The sequence below is a fragment of the Pelobates fuscus genome, chromosome 2, assembly GCF_036172605.1.
Source record: "Pelobates fuscus isolate aPelFus1 chromosome 2, aPelFus1.pri, whole genome shotgun sequence".
Taxonomy (NCBI): Eukaryota; Metazoa; Chordata; class Amphibia; order Anura; family Pelobatidae; genus Pelobates; species Pelobates fuscus.
This window is the reverse complement of record NC_086318.1, coordinates 193504806-193524747: the sequence shown is the minus strand read 5'-3', so window position 1 is coordinate 193524747 and position 19942 is coordinate 193504806. Positions and strand designations below refer to the sequence as shown.

At 46.3% G+C, this 19942-nt stretch overlaps 1 protein-coding gene across 1 annotated transcript in view; it reads left to right on the top strand.

The window, feature by feature from the left end:
- Nucleotides 1-19942, top strand: part of ME1 (malic enzyme 1) — a 460205-nt gene that overhangs the window by 391689 nt on the left and 48574 nt on the right. Inside the window, exons 8-9 of the mRNA XM_063441145.1 lie at nt 3311-3408; nt 3758-3871. Of these exons, the coding sequence (XP_063297215.1) occupies nt 3311-3408; nt 3758-3871 (212 nt within the window). The remainder of the gene's footprint in view (nt 1-3310; nt 3409-3757; nt 3872-19942) is intronic.

The following is a 19942-nucleotide window of genomic DNA, read 5'->3' as shown; positions in this document are numbered from 1 at the left end:
GGTGCTCACCTACAACATATGTCCTTCTCCCAGAAGCATCTAGCGGGCCTATCAGCGATTCATCTTCCGGGAGTCCAGAATTCCATAGCAGATTACCTGAGCAAAGTGGAATTAGATCCAGGGGAATGGAGTCTGTCAAACAAGGTGTTCGAAGACATCTCTCAAGTATGGGGCGTGCCACAAGTCCACCTAATGGCAACAAACAAGAACAGGAAGGTGAAGCGCTTCTTTTCAAAGAACTTCGATCCCCAAGCATCAGGTTACGCATTCCCTCCTACACCCCTCATCTTTCCTCTTTTGAGACGATTGAGGCAGGAGAAGGTATCCATCATCCTCATAGCCCCCTTTTGGCCTTGCAGGCCATGGTTTCCTTTGTTGTTGAGCCTTTGCAGTGCAGGCCCCTGCCAGCTTCCGAATATTCCTTCCCTTCTACATCAGGGTCCTGTCTTCCACCCAGACCCTGCCTCCCTCAAGCTGATGGCATGGAAATTGAAAGGGAAAGATTGATCTGCAAGGGATTTTCTCATGCTGTCATTGATACTCTACTACAAGCAAGGAAACGCTCTACATCTTCCACTTACTACAGAATCTGGGATGTTTTTTCTTCCTGGGCTGCATCCAACCACAGGAATATTCAGTCTATCTCCACCAAGGAGATTCTTGAATTTCTACAATCCGGTCTTGATAAGGGTTTAAGCTACAATACCCTGAAGGTACATATTTCAGCTCTTTCGGCCCTTACGGATCAAAGATGGGTCTTGAACACAGACGTGATCAGATTTATGGCTGCAATTTTTAAAATCAAGCCTCCTATCAAGCCCTTTGCCCCACCATGGGATCTTCCCTTGGTGTTAAAAGCTCTGAGCAATTCTCCATTTGAGCCTCTTGAATCCATCTCTCCTCAGTTACTCACCATTAAGACAGTTCTATTGGTGGCCTTAGCCTCTGGTAGACGAGTGTCTGAACTCCATGCCTTATCAACTAAAGAGCCCTTTACAGTTTTTCATAAGGACAGAGTTATTATACGGACTGTTCCCATTTCGTCCTAAAGTGGTGTCAGCTTTTCACGTTAACGACGAAATAGTACTCCGGCTCTTCATTCGGAGTCTTCTGCTGAGGAGGCTGAACCTCTGCCTTCTCCATTAGATCTTGTTCGATGTCTGTCTGTCTATCTACCAAGATCTTCAGCCTGGCGGATCTCTCAAAGGCTATTCGTCATCCCCAACGGTCCCAGAAGTGGGCTTCAGGCTTCTAAGATGGCCATCAGTATATGGATTGTTGCCGCCATCATTCAGGCTTACCATGCTTCAAAGATGAAAATTCCTGATGGGCTCAAGGCCCACTCCACGAGGTCCCTTTCCTCATCTTGGGCTGCAGCAGCTAATTTGTCACCTGCACTGATTTGCAAAGCAGCCACTTGGTCTTCTCAGAACACGTTTATAAAGCATTACCAGATTGACGTTAAAGCCAGCCACTCAGACTCTTTTGGCAAATCAGTCTTATCCGCAGTCAACTCTACTTGATTGATTTCTATTGCACGTATGTTTTCTAATACACCAGCATTTAAACAAATGTTTGAGTCTGTGGTTTTTCTTTATTCCCTCCCTGGGTTATTGCTTGGGTATTACCCATTGTTGTGCTGCCATGGATATGGCCAGGAAAGATGAAAATGTATCCATATTTACCGTAATTTTCCTTTCCTGGTCATAGGCCATGGCAGCACTTAGATCCCGGCCTGGGATTTTGCTGTTAACAAGACTAAGGGTTCATTGGTGGGAGGGGGTATTTATACCCCTGATTTAATTTTGTTCCTGTCTAATTAGGGATAGGGAGGAGCTACCCATTGTTGTGCTGCCATGGCCTATGACCAGGAAAGGAAAATTACGGTAAGTATGGATACATTTTCATCTATATATAATATATTGATTGTTTATATAAATATAATATATATAGATAGATTGATAGATGTATAAAGTACCACTAACGCCACCAGATCACTTCATCTCAGTGAAGTGGTTTGGGTGCAGTGGTTGTGTCATTTTAAACATACAATGTAAAATATTGCATTTTAGTAGAAACTGCATTGTTTACATTGTAGGGTTAAGTACACCTCTAGTGGCTGTCTTCCTGACAGTCGTTTGGTCATTGCAGAAGAAGGATCTCCTGTGGCTGTCAGTGTTACAGCCACTGGAAATGTGTTTAACTCTTTAAGGTAAACATTGGCATGTCTGAAAAAAAGCAATGTTTTAACTTGAATGGTTAAAATTGCAGAACCACTGCACTCAGACCACATCATTTAGCTGATGTGGCCTGGGCGACTTTAGTGGTCCTTTAATGTGGTAATGGGGTATGAATTCTGGCCCATACACAATACTTGGTCATGAGAGTGGAAATTGATTTTTGAAGAACTATTCAAACAGCAATACATAAATATAAGAACTGCAAGGAAACTTCTTTTTACCATAGACGAAGGGTTGGGATGCTAATAATTGCTCACCCTTTCCAAATCTGTAAAGACAAGATTGATGGATTTTGTAACTACTTTCTGTCTGTAAGAGGGGTATATGAAATGAAAAGTATTCAAATGTATTTTCAACTAATTCTCCACATCTACTTTCCTGTTGGGTGAAGGATGCTATAATCCATTTTCTTGCCTTCTAAAGCTCTTTAAGATAATACTCCAAGCACCATAACCAAGACAGTGTGTTTTAGTGATTGTGGTATGAGGAGTGCCCTGGACCCCCCAACTCCCCAGTGTAAGTAGCAAAACCATTTTAGAATAGGTTCAATTCCTACCTGGGGTCCACCTGCCATAACTCCCTGCATCCAAGGCAGTCTCCAGGCCAGCCAAAAGATTTCTGCCTGAGCTAAACCCTGTTGGCTCATTGGTCAAGAGCGATTAGCTGACTTTTAGCCAATGAACTGGCTCTGCACTGCAGAACTTACTTTAGGAGAGCTAACAAAAGCTCTCGTGGCTGCTGTGAGGAGATGGGCAGATTCCAGGTAAGAAGCAAAACCATTCTAAAATGGCTTGACTACTTACAATGGGGGTTGCCTAGTTAATCCTGGGCACCTTAATCACTAAAGCTCACTGTTGTGGTTATGGTGCTTGGAGTATCCCTGTGATCATATTAAACCCTTTTCTCTAACTTACGTTCCATTCTACACTTAATACCATCTTTACACGTTGAAATAAATGAATTATGTCACACTCTAGAAACCTTGTGCACTTTGTTGGTATTATTCAGTTTATTTTCACATAGATGGTCCCGAGGTACCTCGCTTTTAAGTATCCAACTGTATTTTGCAGGCACTGCAGCAGTGGCGGTTGCTGGACTTCTTGCAGCACTGCGAATAACAAAGAACAAGTTATCAGATCACACAGTACTATTTCAAGGTGCTGGAGAGGTACCTGACTTTTGCTTATAAATTTATCTTCATTTAAATTTTCTGTTTCCTTCACCATTTTCTAAAGATCAAACATGAAATACTTAAATGTCTAGTTTTACATTATTGTTTTTTTTTGTTTGTTTTTTTCAATATTTAGAAAGGACACTAGAACCCCACAGTTATTAACCATTTTTCACCTTTATTAAAATATGCCTGAATTAATATCATTAAAATGTTATGTTTAAACATAATGTGTCCAGCCTATTAACAAGCTGTCTGATGTATGGTTTGTACCATTACCTAGCATTTCATAATAGATACGTTTGCTTAATATGCTGTATTGGGTTTTATTTTTATTTTTTGTAAGGCTGCCATGGGAATTGCAGACCTAATTGTGATGGCAATGGAGAAAGAAGGGACTCCTAAAGATGAGGCTATCAAAAAGATATGGATGGTGGACTCTAAAGGACTGATAGTGAAGGTAAAATGCCTGTATAATACTGTACTATTCTTTGTATGTGTGCTTTATTGTTATTATTGATTATATAGCACCAACATATTCTGTATTGCTGTCCAATAGGTACGTAACACATGCTAGTAAAAGAAACAAACTAGGGCTTTGTTGTAATATTTTTGCAATGTCCTACTTATTCTTTTACAGGTTGTATGGTTTATATACACTCCATATAATTTTATTATTGGGTGTTTAAATTTGGTATTTCCTCCACTTTTTTATATTCTGTTCTGTTTGTTGGTGTTTAAGGAGATACAAAGTTTTATTACTAAGCTTATAGTGCCCTCTGGTCCATCCCTCCCTCGCCCACCTCTCTTCCACCGGCAAGTAAAGTGTTAAAAACCCTTTAATCACTTACCAGATTCCATCACAAGTATCTGCGCATGGTCTGCACTTCGCCTCATCCGACGGGGGGCTAATGCGCATGTTCTGTGAGTGCACTGCGTACCAGCGTAAAACTGTTTGTTAAAGGTAGATTTGACAGGCAACTTACCTAGAGTTCACTCAGCACTGGCCACTGATCACAATCAGTTCCACTATAAGAACTGGAAGTTCTCTATCTTCACTGAGCGAAGCCTGGTGGTCCAGAGCTTAGCTTGTTAGGTGAGATATCAATGATTCGGCCCTGCACATCAGGAGAGCAAATTGAAGCTCCATGCAGGAGATCTTGTCAGCCTAATACTAACCTACCACCAGGGCACCTCAAGGGTACTGGTGACTTTCTCTGGTGTACTACTAGTATTGCACACATAGCAAATTGTTTAACATCTACTTATTGGTGGGGTGCAAGGGCATTCACGGCCTATGCTGTAGTGGTTATGGCGCCATCGCCATAAAAAATATTAATTGGGCTAAATATGCCAACAATCCAAAAGTACATAGTACTGTAAAAGTTTTGTACAGCAGCATAATGTTGTAGCCCAGTGGGGGTTGGTCATTTCATTGTTCTATGGGAAAATTGCTATATCAGGCACACTCTACAGCAGCCTAGTCTCTTGGACAGTAAATATGTTCATTTTAATGTATGTGTATAATGTAAATGCATGTAGGTTAATTAATATTTGTTTTTGTGTGTCTTGTTTGAATGAATACACATGTTTGGATTTGTATACCGTAAATTGTGTTGGTGAAAATATGTGAGTATTGTTAGTTGTTTTAGTATATGCGAATAAAGGTGTAAACATAGAAACATAGAATGTGACGGCAGATAAGAACCATTCAGCCCATTTAGTTTGCCCAAGATATATATATATATATATATATATATATATATATATATAGTACAATTGTGTGTGATTTGATCTGTGTGCACTGCACATTTGTAGAGATATAACTGCATTTGTCTGTAATGCATATGTGTAAACATATACGTACTGTATATGTTTGCATATACAGTACAGTGTTAATGCGTGTACTTGTTTATATGTTGTCAATGTGGATGCAGGGATATATTTGTGTGAAATGTCCACATAGAGTAGCATTTGTGTACCGCAAGGGTGTAGGTGAGCATAGGATGTGCGTGTGTTTTAAGTATGTTTAATTCTAAATAAAACTTTACCTACATATGCATATCCTGAATTTCAATTGCCAAACCCCTAGTTTCTTAATAACCACAATAGCAAAACTCAAATTACTAGCATGACATCTGAGTTCCTCCTATGTGCTGCATAAAGCGTTTAGTAGAAGCGAATGAGGTGGGCTCGCCATACTGTACACTGACTATACATTTATGTCATGTGACATAGGCATAGACCTTTCCCCAGAACACAACTTCAGTTTACTCAGATAGCTAGCTCTGGTCACTAATTTCAATCCAGTAATCATTAGAGTGAAAACAGATGTTTACAGCATGAATAAATGTACAAATATGCTTCAGACACTGTCATACTATTGAGTTAGCATGAGCCAAAACCTTAATGAATTTTTCCAGATTTCCGCTGTGTATTAAATTCTGCACAAGGAGAAGGTTCCTGGAGACATCCAATTGCTACGTTTAAACCCCACATTCCCAAATGAGGTGGGTGAAGAGAGGGGACTACACATATAGTTTAGCTTGCAGGATGTATCTTGGATTTCAATAGAACCAAAATAGCAGTCATTGGATGGGAGGGGGCAAGCATTTTTTTAATTAGTCAGCCACTTTTTACACTCACATATTTATTTCTGATAACAAACAGCCTTCACATGGAAGCAATGGGTTCCACGAAACTAATATGTTTCAGTACGATTGTAGCTTTCACTGCAACTTGTTGCATATGCCCATCATGTTCTTTAAATACAGGATCTTAAAATTAAATCAGCTCCCTATGGTAAAATTGTGGCTTATTCTTCAGCAAAAAAAGAGAGTTATGTTGTAATCTAAAACATTATGACATTGCCTCCGGTGTAATTAGTGGTTTCCCTTCCCTTTACTTCAATGCTAAATCTCAAAATACACCATTATATTTTACTTTGGTATCATCCCTGATTGCAGTTTGTTTTGTGTCGGTTTTTCTAAATATTGCCCATACACAATTTTAAATGTCTTTGCATGGTATCTGTTAAGTTAAAATAGAATGCGGCATGATATTGAATGTTGAATAATAATAGAATGTATGATAGTAACAGAATGCTGTGTAATATGAAGGTATTACAGTAATAAAATGGTGAATGATAATGGAATGTATAATAGTAATAGAATTATAATAAAACTAGGAATAGTAATTAAATATTTAATTGTAATAGCTTCTAGAGTTTCAAACTGTGTATTTCTCTCAGGTCTGTTTATTACTGGGTTTATAAAACAAAGTTAGCCCTCAGAAGGGATTAAAGGGAAACTCCAGTGCCAGGAAAACGATCCGTTTTCCTGGCACTGGAGGGTCCCTCTTCCTCCCAACCCCAATCCCCGGTTACTGAAGGAGTGAAAACCCCTTCAGTCACTTGCCTGAGGCAGCGGCGATGTCCCTCGCTGTCTCCTCCTCCGCGCCGCTCCTCCTCTGTATTGCGTCGGCCGGTGGGTGAGACTGATCCCGCCCACCAGCCGAGGAGACCTAATGCGCATGCATTCCTATGGGGAATGCTTTCCTATGGGGAAATGAGCAACGCTGGAGGTCCTCACACAGCGTGAGGACGTCCAGCGACGCTCTAGCAGAGGTTTCCTGTGCTATGAAGGAGGAAGTGACCTCTTGTGGCTGTCTAGTAGACAGCCACTAGAGGTGGAGTTAACCCTGCAAGGTAATTATTGCAGTTTATAGAAAACTGCAATAATTACACTTGCAGGGCTAGGAGTAGTGGGATAGTGGGAGTTGGCACCCAGACCACTCCAATGGCCAGAAGTGGTCTGGGTGCCAGGAGTGTCCCTTTAAAGAACACCCTTAGACTTGGTTCTTTGGGCTCTTGAAAATAAAGGAACAGCACTTAAAGCACATAATGTTCTAATTAGATTACAGAATAGACAAATAGGCACAAAAAGGGCATATGAGTCCAAAAATGGAGATCTCTCCAATAAAAAAAAAAAATAACAACAGTAGAACAACTTTATTACAATATGCAACGATTAGAAAAATTAGAGTAAGAGACAGTATATATGCACATTAAAAAGCCATGAGGCTGTGGTGCATGATGGGGGTTAAACACTGGGTTTATATTTAAGAAGGTACATATAAACCAACCATTTCACAGAAGGAGCAATTCACCATGGTCTTAGACAGGGATATCCCCTGATGCCGCAAAGAGACAGACAAAAGGTCTCACAAAAATGGATTTTAAATTTATTGAAAAAACTACCACTAGAGACTGCTCTTCTGGTGATATACCAGGTGGAAATGGTGGAGTAAAAAATATCTAAAACAACAACCCACTTGTGTGCAATGTATAACCACAATAATGTTTAGAATAGCAGATTCTCCACTAAAGAGATTAAAACCAGGTCGCAACAGACATATTTAGATAATATGCCCCCAAATTTGTTTAAAATTAATCCTGAATTATATAAGACTAGATGTCCAGAAATCAATTATTAGGCATAGCACTAAAAAGGCCGCTTTGAGAATCTGCTATAACAATATTTGATTAACGAATACTCAACATATGTGGATAAGTAAGAGGGACTAGAAACTTGTTTAGTTAGTCTATTCACCATTTCTCTCAGTAACAGGGTGATTATTAATAGGGGTGACCCTCCAACCTCCTTTCTTTTTTCCCAGGGAGTTACCCCATCAGCAACCAATTTAGTGAATCAAAAAGTGCTCAAATCATAAGTGAAATAATGACTGAGCTACCAGGTTTAAATAGATTAGATCAGTGAATCTCCCAATCGGTCAGGGCCGGTGCTAGGATTTTTAGTTACACAGGCGAAGATGCATTTTGGCGCCCCCAACCCTCATTTAAAAAAAAAAAAAATGCATCTTCACCTGTGTGTCTTTCCTCCCAAGCCACAGGCACACAGGCATCATTTTTCAGTCACACAGTCAAAGTCATACAGGTACACTGTCATACAAAGACAGCAATAATCATACAGAGACATACAGACACATACAGTCAGAGACATACAAGCAGAGACATACATGCATACAGAGACATGCAGGCATACCGTCATACAGACACATACATACAGACAGGCATACAGAAACATACATACAAAGACATACAGGCATGCAGACACATACATACATACATACATACAGGCATACAAAGACATACACACATACAGATACATGCATGCATACAGAGACATAACGTCATACAGACACATACATACATACAGAAACATGCATACAAAGACATACAGGCATACAGAGACACACACATACGTACATACAGAGACATAAAGGCATACAGTTACATACATGCATACAGAGACATATATACAGACATTCAGAGACAAACATACATCCAGTTACATACATGCATACAGAGACATACAGAAACATACGTACAAGACATACAGGCATACGGACACATACATACATACAGAGGCATACCATCATACAGATACATACATACAGACAGGCATACAGAAAAATACATACTCACACACACACACACACACACATACTCACATGCGCACACACACACACTGACATACTCACACACACCGACAGACACACTCACTCACACACAAACTCATAGACACACTTACACACATACTGACAGACACACACACACTCACTCACACACACTGACATACACACACACACACACTCACTCACACACAAACTCATAGACACACTTACACACACACTGACAGACACACACACTGACAGACACACACACTGACAGACACACACACACTCACTCACACACATACACACTCACACACAAACTCATAGACACACTTACACACACACTGACAGACACTCACATGCACACACACAGTAATTAATAAAGTAATTAATAATAAATTACATTTAAATGTCCCACCCAGCCTCCCTACCTGGAGTGCTGGCGTGGGTCTCTCATTGGTGGCCCAGTGGGGCTGCTGGGAGGCGTGCGGCTGAAGTTGATTAGGAGGCGGCGAGGGAGCTCTCTGATCTCTCTGACCGGCTCCCTCGCAGGCTGTTTTCTGATGCCGCGGGAGCCGGAATATGACGTCATATTCCGGCTCCCGCGGCATCAGCAAAAGGCGCGCGAGGGAGCCGGTCAGAGAGATCAGAGAGCTCCCTCGCCGCCTCCTAATCAACTTCAGCCGCACGCCTCCCAGCAGCTCCGGGGAAGCAGGAGGTGACCAGGCAGGAGGGAGCACTTCCATCCTGCCGGTCACTGGAATTTTGCGCCCCCAGAGCCGGTGCGCCCTAATGCGGCCGCCTGGGCCGCCTTATGGACGCGCCGGCCCTGTATACCATGTTATGTTTGTAATACCTGTCAAAGAAATGCTTGCAACAGCTGTTGGAGCTGTGCAAGCCCAATGTTATTTTATGCACAACCAAAATAAAAATAAAGAATTAAAAAAAAATAATAATAATAAAGAATTAAAAAAAAAATTTAATATAAAAAAAAAAAAATAATTAAATATATATAAAAAAAAAATATATATAAAAAAAAAATCAATCTTACCCCCTTCAAGTGCTGGCAGACAGTTCTAAAGTGATGGGGATCTGAGGAGACTGCAGGCACTCCAACACGATGGGGAGCAGTCTTGCAGAAGAGGCAGCTCTCCCAAAGTAAGTCTGCTGCCGCCTGCCTGCAGGACTTTGACAATATGGAGTCAGGGGAAAGGGGAAGGGGGAGGGGGAGGGGGCGGAAGTCAGGCCACCTACTCGGCTCACCATATTAAACTAAAGTCCGCCTGGGCCTATCTGCCTATCTCCCCTTCCCTCCCCTTCCCTTCCCTTACCTTCCTGTTTTCTCTCTGTCATGGGCGCCGCCATATTGGAGCCAGCAGAGGGAGCCCAGCCCTGATGCATCCGACGGTGGACCGCAGGGGACTCTGGGGGAGGTGTAAGTCGCGCCCTCCTCCTGACATCATCAGGAGGAACTTCACCTCCGGTCCGGAAGTAAGGGAAGCAGGCAGCCTCAGCAGGGCAAGTAAGGCTGCGGTATTATAAAAATCCGAATCCCTAGCCGATGGCTGGGGATTCGGATTTTTGCGCCCCCCCCTGCTCGGGCGCCCTAAGGCGGCCGCCTGGGCCGCCTTATGGACGCGCCGGCCCTGCAATCGGTCCTATTGCTCTTAGTGATACACAAAAGGAGTTGTACATTTATATATAAAATCGAGAAACTGAAGATATATAGTCATTCACTAAATTTATAATTAAAAGTGATTTTTAAAATGTAGGTCAAAAAGAGCTGAATTAGGAAAATGCTCAAATTCAATTCTGTTTTCACTTAAGCTATTTTGGCTTTGAATTCCAAACAATTCTCACAGCCCTGGTAGTATGAGTATGGCATCTAACGTGACTTTCACAAAAATTAAGCCTTATCTATTCTACTTCTGTATAGTTTCCTGTGTCTGAATTTTTCCCCCTTAGGTGCTCAATTTTAATAAAATATTTTGGGACTACTTTTTCTTTTGTATAGCAGTTACGTTGACAAAACTTGACAATACGGCTTAAGCAAGGTTCTTTTTCAATTGCCAACCAAATTTAACCACAATCCATCAGTAAAAAAATCCAGTGGTGGGGCAGACAGAACAAGCAGACATCATGGGCAAAGGAGAACTAAATGGCTGCACCCAGATACTGAGACCCAGCATGAAGATTAACAGATAATAAACTTACAGGGGAATGGCAAGGGAGGAAGTATTATAATTAAAGGGACACTATAGTCATCCAGACCACTTCAGCTCAATGAAGTGGTCTGGGTGCCAGGTCCCTCAGGTTTTAACCCTGCAGCTGTAAACTGCTATGTTTACATTTGGGGTTAATCCAGCCTCTAGTGGCTGTCTTCCGGATGCCACCAGAGCCGCATCTGCGACGCTGGAGGGGAATTTCGCCTCCATCGCGCATAGCGTCCATGGGAAAGCATTGAGAAATGCATTCGGCTCCACTGACGTCAGATGGGGGAGCTGATGTCGGTGGGGGAGGAGAGGTCACCAGCACCGAGGGAGGCACTGGAATAAAGTAAGCTTCCACGGGATGGGGACCCTGAAGGTGGGGGCACCCTCAGGGCTATATAGTGTCAGGAAAACCACTTTATTTTCCTGACACTATAGTGATCCTTTAACATACTAAGGGCTTAAGAAAAGGAAAATCAATACACAGGGCCATCTAGCGACCAAATTGGAAAGGCCTAGTCTGTTTGTGATGCTGTTCATTAATGTACATAGGTAGGTATACAAACTTAGATACACATGGAAATATGCATTGATTAGGACCTTATACGTGAGCAATTACAATCTATTTTAGACAGAAAAGTAATAATTAGGTATAAAAGACATATGTGTCTCTCAAATATTACAGAAGGACCTAGAGAATTGTTTGTTGGCATAATTCTTTATAATAAAGATCTATGTTTTGTTATTTCTCTGTTTAAGTGCTGGTACAATTTTTTCTTTTGTGTAGCAGTTAAGTTTAAAGAACATCTTGTGTTAGAGACAGGGCCATATTAAGTGCCCATTAGGCCTGGTGCTGACAATTATGATGGGCCTAATTACAGAATATTATCAATAGAAAACACTAAAACTGCTGGATAGAAACTCACAGAAAAAAACTCAGAAAACACATACCCTATGCTAATCTCTCGCTTTCATCGTTCAAGTAAATCCATACCCCCTAACAGCAGTGTCCTGTGAAGCAGGATTTCAATGGGCGGTGTAAAAGAGTGGGCCGCTGACACAAATCATATGACCAGAACAGCCCAAAAGGGGCAAACATGCCCAAAAGAGGGGCAGGTTTGCCCAAAGAACTAGAAGTCCAGCATGGTGTGAATGCACGTCAGGTTACTTGCCAATCATGCAGGCTGGTCAACTAAGGTCATACTATGCAGACAGCACCCTGAGCTTGGCATAAATGCGTATAATGGTGCGCTCACTCAATGCTTTCTAAGGACTGTCCCCCTACCACTCACTTGTCCACTCCTCTCCTAACCTTCTTACTAGCAGGCAGAAGCTACTGGTGTGGTGGAATCTCGGTAAAAATAAATTTAGTAGGCCGAGATTACCACGTGGCATGTGTACGTGCATGTACTGGTGTATCGGTCGGTTGGTTGCACGTGGCAAAGATACGATCAGTAGTTTACGGAGCATGTGCGAGAATACTGGATATAGTATTCCCCTCCTCCATTGTGCTGGACAAGCCATGCGGTCAAGCAGGAAGTTAGTTCTTGTTCGTTTTGATTGGTTAAGAGAATGTGTGGGTGGAGCTTATTATGGGAGGAGTTATGTGCCTATATAAGGAGCCTACACTATTGTCCGGGGCTCAGAACTTGTTGTATTTTGGTGACATTAGTCCCTCTGAGTCCCGATCGGTGAACCGAATAAATAATCTCTTCCTTCCTGAAGAAACCTGTGTCCATCTCTCTGTGCTTGGCTTCCGTCAGTTTCTCCGGTATCATTTGGTGCATTGGCCGGGAAACTCATCGTTCAACGGTAGCTGAGAAGCAGAGGCGTGAGACGGTCTATCTTTGCCCACGTTCTCTACGGCTGCACCCCTGAACTTCTGCGTGGACCTCCCTTCGTTTCGGCGCCACTGGTCTGTTGTCCAGGAGATCATCGGCCTCTACGTAGTAAGTGCTGGGGTGTCCCCGTCGATGAGTGTGAACTCAGGTTCAGGAACGAGGACTTAAGATGACCGCTGTTTTAGACGGCGGACCCACTAGGGGTTTGGATACCGATTGTGCGGTAGGCCCATAAGGGGTTTGAATTGTGTATGGAATTGGCCCCCTCCAGTGGAGGGAAGGAGCGAAGGCGCACCGCTCAATTAAACGCTCTTTAGTAAGCCCGTTTAATTTGGTATGGAGTCAGGCGGGGTCCTGTGTAAATAGCCCTAGCTGGACACCGGTGTCTTGTCTAGACTAGCGTTCTAGGGTGTATATTACGTTCGCTAGGTCGGAGGGACCGGGAGACTAAGCGGCGCCTGTGTAAATTCGGTTCGCTAGCTCTCAACCTATCTTGGCTAAGTGGGAAGGCGTGTAAATTTGGAACCCACTAGACTTTTGATAGAGTAGATAGACTAAGAGGGTACTGTTGTAAATTCCGCCCTCTAGTTCGCTATATGTGGTGCTTGGGCAGTGTGGCTAACCAAAACGGATGTAGATAGTTTTAGGTAGTCCATCGAGGTACTGGCCAATAGATTAGTTGGGAATTGTATATGTGTTAAAGATTGTTTTAGTAGCGTGTATATCTTGCTAGATAGCGTGAGCTCTGCCGTCTAGCGAGAGTGTGAATAGTGTGTAACTGTATTATAGCGCACGGTACCATAATCATGTATAATTACTGACACTGTATATAAGTACTAATAATTGTCGTCTATATTGCATGTCTAACACCATAACCACTACTAATTGTACTGTGACCTTAAATTGTACTTTGACCTATGCTAACCGTACTGTAACTACTGTTTGTAAAGACGATGTTACTGGGGTATGTTATAGACGGGTAATTCAAATATAGGGAATTATAGCGTGGGTGACTGTATAGTTTCGCCAAAGGGCATAGTATCTATTATTTAGTGACTGGTGTAACAGCTGTGTGTGTACCTGAATTCCCTGTGTGTTTTTGTTGTGTGCGTTTCACTTAGTAACTGTACCACGTGGTGCTGTTGCCGAGGGAACGGGTGTGACCGTTGATAGAGTGTGTGTATAGTATTCGTTGGAAACGACGCTCCATTGTTAAGTATGGGCGTGTCAGATTCGACGATTTTGGATCCCTTAGGATGCATGTTAAAGAATTTTAAAAAGGGATATACAAAATGTGATTTTGGGGTAAAAACAGAGGCGGCTCTCTAATTAGGCGGTTTAGGCGGCCGCCTAAGGCCTCGCGCTGGCGGGGGCCTCGCGGCCGCCTAAACCACCTGTGAGCAGAGTGTGTCAGGTCCTCGGTCAGTGACCGAGGACCTGACACCAGGAGGGGGCCCGGCGGCTTGCCCGGTATGCCGCCGGGTGCGAGGCCCCTCCTGGCTGCCCGGCCACCATCGCAGACACTGGTCTGCAGCTCCGCAGTGTGCAGAGCTGCAGACCATGTGACTCGCGAGAATTGGCCAATCAGAGCGTTGCCGCAGGTTACCGCGGCAACGCTCTGAAATCTCGTGAGATTACATGGTCTGCAGCTATGCGGAGCTGCACACCGGAAGCAGTGGCCACCGGACCACCAGGGAACCCACTGGACCACCAGGGAAAGGTAGGCTCTCCCTCCCCATCACCCCCACCACACTCAGCCTCACCCACAGCATCACCCTCAGCCTCACCCCCCACCACCCTCAGCCTCACCCCCCACCACCATAACCCCCCACCACCATCACCACCCTCAGCCTCACCCCCCACCACCCTCAGCCTCCCCCCCACCACCCTCAGCCTCACCCCCACCACCCTCAGCCTCACCCCCACCACCCTCAGCTTCACCCACCCTCAGCCTCACCCCCCCACCATCACCCCCCACCATCACCCCCCACCACCCTCAGCCTCACCCCCACCACCATCACCCTCACCCCCACCATCCTCAGCCTCACCCCCACCATCACCCCTCCCCACCCTCACCATCACCCCCCACCACTCTCACCATCACCCCCCAGCACCCTCAGCCTCACCCCCCACCACCATCACCCCTCCCCACCCTCACCATCACCCCCCACCACCCTCAGCCTCACCCCCCACCACCATCACCCCCACCACCCTCAGCCTCACCCCCACCACCCTCAGCCTCACCCCCCCCACCATCACCCCATCACCCCCACCACCCTCAGCCTCACCCCCCACAACCATCACCCCCACCACCCTCAGCCTCACCCCCCACCACCATCAGCCTCACCCCCACCACCATCACCCCCACCACCCTCAGCCTCACCCCCACCACTCTCACCATCACCCCCCCAGCACCCTCAGCCTCACCCCCCACCACCATCACCCCTCCCCACCCTCACCCCACCATCATCCCCACCACCCTCAGCCTCACCCCCCACCACCATCAACCCCCACCACCCTCAGCCTCACCCCCCACCCTCAGCCTCACCCCCCCACCCTCACCCCCCACCACCCTCAGCCTCACCCCCCACCACCATCACACACCACCCTCAGCCTCACCCCCCACCACCATCACCCCCCACCACCCTCAGCCTCACCCCCCACCATCACCCCTCCCCACCCTCCCCATCACCCCCCACCACTCTCACCATCACCCCTCAGCACCCTCAGCATCACCCCCCCACCCTCAGCCTCACCCCCCCACCACTCTCACCATCACCCCACCACCATCACACACCACCCTCAGCCTCACCCCCCACCACCATCACCCCCCACCACCCTCAGCCTCACCCCCCACCATCACCCCTCCCCACCCTCACCATCACCCCCCACCACTCTCACCATCACCCCCCAGCATCACCCCTCACCATCACCCCCCACCACCCTCAGCCTCACCCCCCACAACCATCACCACCCTCAGCCTCACCCCCTACCACCATCACCCCCCACCACCCTCCGCTTTACCCCCCACCACCCTCAGCTTTACCCCCCACCACCCTCAGCTTTACCCCCCACCACCCTCGGCTTCATCCCCCACCACCCTCAGCCTCACCACCCCCCCACCACCCTCATCATCACCACCCCCCCACCACCCTCATCATCACCACCCCCCCACCACCCTCATCATCACCACCATCCCCCACCACCCTCATCATCACCACCACCCTCATCATCACCACCACCCTCAGCATCACTCCCCCCACCACCCTCAGCATCACTCCCCCCACCACCCTCAGCATCACCACCCTCAGCCTCACCCCCACCACCCTCAGCATAACCCTCCGTCACCACCCTCAGCCTCACCCCACTCACCATCATCCCCTCCTTCTCACATTACCCCCTCTCACTCTCACATTACCCCCTCTCACTCTCACATTACCCCCTCTCACTCTCACATTACCCCCCCCACTCTCACATTACCCCCCTCACTCTCACATTACCCCCCTCACTCTCACATTACCCCCCTCACTCTCACATTACCCCCTCACTCTCACATTACCCCCCACTCTCACATTACCCACCCACTCTCACATTACCCACCCACTCTCACATTGCCCCCTCACTCTCACATTATGCCCCCTCACTCACACATTATGCCCCCTCACTCACACATTATGCCCCCTCACTCACACATTATGCCCCCTCACTCACACATTATGCCCCCTCACTCACACATTATGCCCCCTCACTCACACATTATGCCCCCTCACTCACACATTATGCCCCCTCACTCACACATTACCCCCCCTCACTCTCACATTACCCCCCTCTCACTCTCACATTACCCCCCTCTCACTCTCACATTACCCCCCTCACTCTCACATTACCCCCCTCACTCTCACATTACCCCCCTCACTCTCACATTACCCCCCTCACTCTTACATTACCCCCTCACTTTTACATTACCCCCCTCACTCTCACATTACCATCACCCCCCGCTCCCTCTCACCATCAACCCCCCGCTCCCTCTCACCATCAACCCCCCGCTCCCTCTCACCATCACACCCCCCGCTCCCTCTCACCATCACACCCCCCGCTCCCTCTCACCATCACACCCCCCGCTCCCTCTCACCATCACACCCCCCGCTCCCTCTCACCATCACACCCCCCGCTCCCTCTCACCATCACACCCCCCGCTCCCTCTCACCATCACACCCCCCGCTCCCTCTCACATCATCCCCCCGCTCCCTCTCACCATCACCCCCCTTTCACCATCACCCGCCTCTCACATCACCCCCCTTTCACCATCACCCGCCTCTCACATCACCCCCCTTTCACCATCACCCGCCTCTCACATCACCCCCCTTTCACCATCACCCGCCTCTCACCATCACCCCGCCCCCATACACACAACACACTTCAAGCAGCTACCCCATACACAGGGTCTCAGACAAAAACGCAAACATGCTCACAGAGACATACATTCACACACACAATGATACTCTCTGTCAGACACACTCTCAGGCACATACACAGGTAGACAGTGCATCAATGTGTATATGTGACACTTTTTTGTTAGTGGGGCCTCATGTTTGCGTTTCGCCTAAAGCCTCATAAAGTCTAGAGCCGCCTCTGGGTAAAAATGTCTCCAGCACGCCTGATAACATTATGTAATAGGGAATGGCCTACTTTGGTTGCCGCATGGCCGCCACGTGGCAGTTTAGATCCTAATCTGGTACAGCGTGTACACGTGGCTGTATCAGGTAGGCCTGAACTTTACGGACAGTTTCCATACATTGACTGTTGGAGGCAGGCCGTAAATGACTCGCCAAGATGGATGCGAGTATGCCACGAGGAGCAATGTCGCCTCATGTTGGCCAGGACTCGTTTGTCCACTAGGGCCATGATTACGCCCATTTTGGACACGCCCCCTGAGTCCGAGATCCCTATGCCGCCCCCTTACTCCTCCTCCACAGGAAGAGAAAGAGGAAGTGCTGCTGGAAATGTTACACCCCTTTCCCCGTTGTCCCCATCTATTTCCTCCTCCAGTTCAGAGTCCAGCCCCCTTGTTACAAAACCTCCCCTTCCGGTATCTACTTCCGTTAACCGCACATATCCTGATTTGGCGCCATATCAAGCTTCCGGTCAGGCTCCCCCTAGCCCGGCCCGGAATATTTTATTCACCAACCTTCCCCATAGTAAAGCTTCCCCTTCCCCATGCCTTACTACCCCTCGACTGGAACCCCTAACCGACGCACCTCAACGAAGCCCCATATTAACCCGACAACTGACCGGTACTCTAAAACCCCGACATTACCAAATGCCACTTCGTTTAACTCCCGGCACAGCACACCTTAATGATGAAGGCCAACTACAATACGCTGGCCCAGTCTTTGTATACGTCCCCTTTACGACTACCGATCTCTTTAATTGGAAGACCCATAACTCCTCATATACCGATAAACCTCAAGCCATGACCGACCTGTTCACCTCAATAGTCCAGACGCACAATCCTACTTGGGCTGATTGCCAGCAATTACTAATGACATTATTTAATAACGAGGAAAGGACTAGGATAAACCAAGCGGCCATTAAGGCGCTGGAAGAAGAAGCCCGTACATTAAATCAAGCTAACCCAGCAGCATGGGCCGCAGCCCATTATCCGAACACTGATCCCGAGTGGAATGCCAATGGCGCAGACATGATTCATTTAAAAGCATATAGAGACGCTATAATTGCTGGCATGAAAGCCGGAGGAAAGAAAGCTATTAATATGTCTAAAACGGCTGAGGTGTTACAGAAAAGTGATGAATCGCCCAGTGTCTTTTATGACCGATTATTGGAGGCATACCGCTTGTATACCCCCTTTAATCCGGAGGCCCCTGAGAATTCCCGGATGGTTAACTCTGCCTTTGTCAGCCAAGCCTACGGAGATATTAAGCGCAAGCTACAAAAGTTAGAAGGGTTTGTAGGAATGTCCATAACCCAACTAATGGAGGTAGCTAATAAAGTTTATATGAACAGGGAAACAGAGACTAAGAAAGAGGAAGAGCGCAAGATGCGTAAAAAGGCAGATATGCTAGCGGTAGCGATCGCAGGCGTAGACAGAAGGGGAATGGATAAGGGCGATAGTAAGTGGAATAGGGAACCCCTGAGTAGGAATCAGTGCGCATATTGTAGAGAAGAAGGGCATTGGAGAAGTGAGTGTCCACAAAGGGAACAGTATGAGAGAGACCGACCCAGGGCAGGATATGGTAATTATAGAGGCAGAGCGAGAGGTAGAGGAGGTCCCGGAGGGAGTAATGGTAACAATAGAGGAAGTGTTAGGGAGGATAGATATTATCCTGCAGCGCAGAGATCCCGTGATAGAGAAGATAGGGACTTTGTAGGATTGGCTGACACGGTCATGGAGGACTATTGATACCGACCGGGCTCCATCCCCCTTGGCCGAGCGGAGCCTATGGTCGATGTATCAATAGGGGGAAAAAGGAGTGCATTCATGATTGATACTGGTGCTGAACATTCAGTGGTGACTGACCTAGTTGCTCCTCCATCTGGAAGAACTATCACCGTAATAGGGGCAACTGGAAGGAGTGCTGCAAAACCGGTTCTTAAAAGTCGACTCTGTACATTGGGAGGCCACATAGTGAAACATCAATTCCTTTATATGCCTGAATGTCCAGTCCAACTGCTAGGACGTGATTTGCTGTCAAAATTACAAGCGCAGATAACGTTCCTACCAAATGGAACAACATCTTTAAAGTTTAATGGACCTTCAGGTATCATGACACTATCAGTACCAAAGGAAGAAGAGTGGCGACTTTATACAGCGTTGACTAGCCAAAACCCTAAGAGTGATGAATCCTTATTCAATATACCAGGAGTTTGGGCAGAGAACAACCCACCAGGACTTGCTCGCAATATTCCACCTATTCGAATCGAACTAAAACTTGGGGTCTATCCAGTGAGCCTACGGCAATATCATATGCCGCAAAAGGCTAAGAA